Source organism: Hemicordylus capensis, chromosome 6 (genome assembly GCF_027244095.1).
Source record: "Hemicordylus capensis ecotype Gifberg chromosome 6, rHemCap1.1.pri, whole genome shotgun sequence".
Taxonomy (NCBI): domain Eukaryota; kingdom Metazoa; phylum Chordata; class Lepidosauria; order Squamata; family Cordylidae; genus Hemicordylus; species Hemicordylus capensis.
Window position 1 is genome coordinate 100648937 of NC_069662.1, and position 6000 is coordinate 100654936.

General features: G+C 43.4%; 1 protein-coding gene and 1 long non-coding RNA gene across 10 annotated transcripts in view; one reads left to right on the plus strand and one right to left on the minus strand.

Moving 5' to 3' along the window:
- The window catches only part of DNAJC13 (DnaJ heat shock protein family (Hsp40) member C13), a 98411-nt gene extending 94094 nt beyond the window's left edge, over window positions 1–4317 (minus strand). For 3 of the 9 annotated variants that reach the window (XM_053262494.1, XM_053262492.1, XM_053262486.1), the window contains exons 1-3: window positions 4194–4317; window positions 2550–2652; window positions 1404–1484 (exon numbers count right to left, since the gene is read on the minus strand). In XM_053262494.1, the coding sequence (XP_053118469.1) occupies window positions 1404–1415 (12 nt within the window). In that variant the 5' untranslated portion in view covers window positions 1416–1484; window positions 2550–2652; window positions 4194–4317. Of the gene's footprint in view, window positions 1–1403; window positions 1485–2549; window positions 2653–3110; window positions 3127–4013; window positions 4142–4193 lie in introns of those variants that run through there. The other 6 variants (XM_053262490.1, XM_053262488.1, XM_053262489.1 and 3 more) reach the window with 6 other exon arrangements.
- Window positions 3980–4727, plus strand: LOC128330140 (uncharacterized). Its single transcript, XR_008309978.1, has 2 exons — window positions 3980–4179; window positions 4385–4727. It is a non-coding gene; the product is annotated as an uncharacterized LOC128330140 (long non-coding RNA).
- Window positions 4728–6000: the final 1273 nt, after the last annotated feature.

Below are 6000 nucleotides of genomic sequence, written 5' to 3' on the forward strand. Positions count from 1 at the left end.
CATGCACGCACGCACACGTTGCACGCACACCCCCGACATGCTCGCGAGTGGGATGTGCGTGCACACACGCCCAACAAGCACAAGTGCATCAAGTACTTCCGGTTACTTCTGGTAAAGGGGAAACGGGGCGGCAGGGAGGTACGCTGCCACCCCGATGGACTTTGAGGAGACCGAGCGCTAGCAGGGGAAACATGGCTGGGGTGGGGTAAGTGCACCCTCCCCAGCCCTTAAAGGCAGACAAACACCCCTGCTGTTGAGCCTGCGAACTGGCCTGTGTCCGAACCCGTTCAGAGGCCCATAAAACATCCCTAGCTTGCATACTGTAATATAGCTGCTAATACACATACAGCCAAATGATGTGATTAAAGTCACATCTAGTTTGGTCTTTATTCATGGGAAACAGTCCAATTAACTAGCTATACAAACAAATCTGCTTTATCAAGCAAGAGTGCTAGAAGATAGAGAAGGGAGTGCAAGAAAGGGAAGTAATTTTTACTTGTCTTTCACTTACTGGCAAGATGAAGAAACAAGTCCTTTTCCCAAAAATTAAGTTTCTTTTTCAGAATGTCTCAGCTAACACTATCAATGAAGTTTTAAATCAAATACCAGCATGTAATTTTACAAGGGACCATAAAAGACTGTGTTCCAACAGTAAGAGACGGCATGAGCTGAGTATCACACATATCATGGATTGTTTTGGAGAACCACAAAAATCAATATCCAATCCAGACAACAAAGCATGTGCCATTATGGCCAATGTTGTCCTAGAAGATGGACAACAGATTAATAAGACTGATACTATGCAGGAAGTCCCCTTTTGTTTGTACTTATAAGCCATAACCCCCTCCTTTGGCCTCTTTCAAGTGAGCCACCAGCGTGACTCTCCAGTATTTGAGGGGGAAGTATACTCCGCCCCCTCCCCTATTATTCATATTACGATGGGATTTAAGTTTATTTATCATGAAATTTACAGCCCCATCCTAGAATTTGCTGTAATGCCAAATAAGTGTTTGAAGTTAAACTGCTGCACCACTGCATCACATATCAAACAACATATATATTGCAGGCAGATGTGCTGAGCAAATTTGAAGGATTGGGGGTGTTAAGAGCAATTTCTACAGTTCACAAACACATAGAAGGGGCCAATACTGACCATTCAGCAATACCGGTGGCATGATCTGAAGCTAAGAAACCTTCTAAAACATAATTCTACATGAAGGTAAGCTGTGTAGATAATTAATGCTCTTTATTATTTTCAGAAAATCACAAGGAGTGACTAAAATTTTCAAATCCAAACCTATTTTAATGCAACAATTTGAGACCTAGCAGAAGGATATCAGAAGCAGGCCATAATACAGCACTAGCACCCCAAACTAGAGAACAGAATAAACTGGGCTACTTACTTTCCTCTCCATGAATGTTTTGTTGTGTAGAAACAGGCCAAATCTTTATTTTCCCTAATTATATTCATTTTGTGCCAAGACCTGTAACAAAATATGCACATTTAACAAGTTACTTGCTTGAAAAATATTCTACTACTATATATGGATGCATGATTGGATGTGCAGATATACTGCTAAAAGTGTGGTGTTTATTGTTCCAATTTTACAAGCATTTAGACAAGCAAGGTCCTATGACTTCTCAACAGTAGTTCAGAAATGTTTGCGCACAGGTGGATATTGCAAGGCTTTCCTGCAAAGCAACTACATATGTGTTTATCCAGGCAGCAGAATGAGATGGGAATGAGGGGACAGAAGAAACCTTACTATTTCAGGCTACAGCCGTGGCATACCACTTTTCACTCTTTCCTTATGTGTTAAAAACTCCCACTCCCTGCATTCAGAAAACTAGCACATCAAGGAGGTAGGTTATAATAGCCAGTAAGTTATAGCCCAGTCCTTTGCCCACTCTGATGTTTTTCTAGTTTGTAAAGCATAAAATGCAGGAAAACATTCAAAAATGTACTCATCTACTGGCTAGCTGAAATAGTTCAGTCCATTCTATTGCATACATAAGACCAGGCCTATGGGTTACAATGGATGCATAAAGTTTTTAGCACCATCACTATTTTATTTTTAATCATCCACAGAAATAGGTTTCAGTTCCAAGCATTGCCAGAAAAAAATATGTATATTCTCAGCAACTTTTTAAACCTCAGTAAATGCACACTGGTTTCATTCTTTGGCAGTTACATAGGAAGTTGCTGTATACCAAGTTAGACCATTGGTCCATCTTGTTTAGTATTGTTTACACTGACTGGCAGAGGCTCTCCAAGGTTTCAGGCAGGAGACCTACCTGGAGAATCCAGGAAGAGAATCTAAGCCCTTCTGCATGAAAGCACACAGATACTCTTCCATTGAGCAAAGACCCCACTCCCTAAGGGGAATATCTTTGTTTGTAAGTGCCATGGCACCGAAGAATTTAACTGTGGCACCCAGACTAGACTATTCAGAGATAGAGTTATTTAATACATTTTAATTTGTCCTAGGCATCCCTGTTTCTGTTCTAAGTATGTTAGCTGTAAAGGGGATAAAGAGAAGCCCATTTACCCTGCTCGTCCACAATGTCATCACTAAGTCTGGTAATTCTGTCAACTGTCCATTCTCTGGCTCCCATATACCAAGGAAACTTGTCAAGGCCTAGGCTGCTTTCCTAAACAGAGGTTGTAAGGTATGTCCAACACAAAAATAAGTCATTAGGTTACTTAAGGAAACAGCATTGTACTTCCACAACATTTGTTCACCTCTGTAGTAACAGACTAGCTTCAGCTTTTCCATACCATATTTCCTTAATGCTCAACAAGGCAAAATGATCACAAGATGCTTAAGTAGCTTAAATGACACATACTGTATTCATCATTGTTCAGAGAATCATCCATAAACAGCCAGCCAGTCTTCACAGTAATGTACATGTTTTATTAAATATGTAATATAAAGGTAAAGTGTGTTGTCAAGTTGGTGTCAACTCCTGGCGACCACAGAGCCCTGTGGTTGTCTTTGGTAGAGTTCAGGAGGGGTTTACCATTGCCAACCCCTGTGCAGTATGCCTTTCAGTGTCTTCCTATATCGCTCCTGCCCAATATAGGTGTTTCCCATAGCCTGGAAACATACCAGCAGGGATTCGAACCGGCAACCTCTGTCTTGCTCATCAAGTCATTTCACTGCTGCGCCATTAGATGGCTTAAATATAAATATACAATGGCCTAAATTTCACCCTAACGCTTATTAAGCCAAAGGGTCACTCAATAAAAATACTACTAACATTTAATCAATGGTTTTACATTTTTGAAACCTGGATTATTGCTACTGACTTCCATCCATCTAACAGTAGCTTTAGTCCTCTCTATAGTTATTGCTTGTAATTTGCTACATTATGTTTTCAAGCCAAGCACTTTCCTTGGTAATCCTAGATTGATAATGAGCAACGGCACTCATTTCTTTTTCAATTACTAGGAAATACTACGAGCTGTAGTAAGTGTCTTATCAGCAGCTATCATGCCTCAACATGCAGATCTGCTAAGAACAAAAGCTGCTACCCTCATACAAAGAAAGCATTTGTAAATTTAACTAAATATTTATTCAGCAACAGCTCCATTTTCTCCTTCTTTTCCTTCCTTTTCCTGTCTGACTCCAACACACACAGACACTCTAGTCTACAGGATCCCCACTGGGACAAACTTCTCTGCACCACAACGTAAGAGATTATTCTATAGAATACATTACTATTTATTTTACAGCAGCTTGCACACACTTTTGAAGGTGCACTGTGCTATTTGGCTTTTTTAGGCGCTTGTGCAGAACCGTTGCGGCTGCTACAAGAACTATAAGTGAGCATGCCATGCCATGCAATAACGGTCCTATAGAGAAGAAAGGGAAGGCCTTAAGCAGAAAGGGAAGCCTTAAGAGATGTCCTCATGAACCCTGCTTTTTTTTTTTAAGGCCAGCCCCTTTCTAGTCATATGACCCCTTAACCACTTGTGCGGTCCCCACTGGAGACCTGGAACCAAGCCTAACCTTTTGGGGGGGCAAGCTTCGGTACCCCGAGCTGCAGAGCACACCCGCCCGGTCTTCCGGGCCACCAGCTGCAGCTTGCTTTTCTCCTCCTTCTCCCACCCAGAGACAGCGCGACTCCGTGCCGCTCCTATCCATCCTACCGGGAAGCGACGGCCAGAGAAGCAGCGTAAGGGGACTTACCCGGACTCTTCCTGGCCGGCTATTGCTCGCGCCTCCCCGCCTCCCACCCAGCGGCAGCGCAGTTCCTGCCTCTCATACCCGCGCTACCGTGACCCGGCAGGGGGTGGGGGAGAGAAATAGAATTCGCTTAGAGCCCGGATGTCTCGCGATTGCGCGACTCAGCCAACCACGTGTGCGTTTATTATTTATAGCTGGCGGTGGTGATGAGAGTACAGTACAAGGAATCGGAGTCGGGTCGGTGTTTATACGGTTGATGGTGCCTTATCCAAGTTGGAGTCTGGTAACAGGAGGACGCTTTACCTTTTGCCAGCTTTGGCGACAAGGAGCAGTTCATCAAGGAGAACAAATCTGAGCGCCCAGGTGGGGTGCTGGCTCTGTGAGTCTGGGCCCTTTTTGCGTGTGAGATCTACAAAAAGCAGTTTGAAAGAGATCAAACGGGTGCTGAGGTCTGTGAACTGGGAACCTCTTTATGCTTTAAGAGGGGTCCAACAAAAAGCAGTTCAGAACAAGAATAAATTGAAGCACTATGCTCTCTTTTTTGCCTTTTTGTTTTAAACTTTAAAAAATGTATCAACAGGTGGTAGACAGAAGAGCTGGTCTTGTGGTAGCAAGCATGACTTGTCCTCTTAGCTAAGCAGTATCCTCTCTAAGTTCAAGGTATCCTCCTTGAATGGGAGACTAGAAGTGTGAGCACTGTGAGACAGGTGTAGCAAGCAAGGTTGGAGTGGGCCCAGAGACAACAAGAATGTTACAATCCCCACCACCACTGAAGCTCAGCACATGAAGTAAAGAAATCTTAAATGAGGCTGAATAGTGGTAACAAAAAGCATAGTAATATATATTATATATAATCCTATGTGCCACTATAGACTTATCATCCTAAACTGTTTTTTTAAAGATTTTGTAAATTGTGGATGATGCAAGTCAGAAAGACATGCTGTTCTGGTAGCTCTAGGTCTTAACACTCACATCAATTTCAGAGGATGAATACAACTGAAGGAAGCGCGGGTGGGTGCGCAGCTGGAGGAGTCATTCTTGTGACTTGCCTCTGGGGGCCCCCAACTGTCTCCCCTTGCCCTATTATAGTTATGCCCCTGCTGTGAGATATTCCCCTCTGGGGATGGAGTCGCTCTGGGAAGAGCAGAAGATTTCAAGTTCCCTCCCTGGCTTCTCCAAAATAGGGCTGAGAGAGACTCCTGCCTGCAGCCTTGGAGAAGCCACTGCCAGTCTGTGAAGACAATACTGAGCTAAATGGACCTATGGTCTGACTCAGTATATGGCAGCTTCCTATGTCCTTATGTAGAGTCTGAATCCGAGGCTTCAGTTTCTTGGGAGAGGTGCTACAAAAGCAGTTTGAAGACTAAAATGGAGGTAGTGAGGGTCTGTTGCCAGGGGTGTAGCATTGAGATCAGGCTGGCCGCTGACCGAAATAGATAGATAGATAAATAAATATATGTAATTGAGCAGAGGAGTTCAAGGAACACACCCCTGCTAGCTCCTTCCCTCCCTATTTTCTTTATTATCTCCCTCACTGAGGGGCTGCCAGAGAGGGGTGAACACTGGCCCCCGGCCCTCTCCCCTAGCTATGCTCCTGTTGCCTTTAATTTTTATCCTTTTTTGACTACAAAAAGTGATTTATCAAAGGAAATAAGCTGAGGGTCTGTCAGCCTGGAACCTTTCTTCAGTTGGTAGGCTACAAAAAGGACTTTATCAAAGGAAACAAGCTGGAGTCTATGAATGTGAGACCTTTTCCTGCTTTCTTTTTGTGTTGAAAAAGCATTTCATCCAAGGAAACCAACTGGTTTGT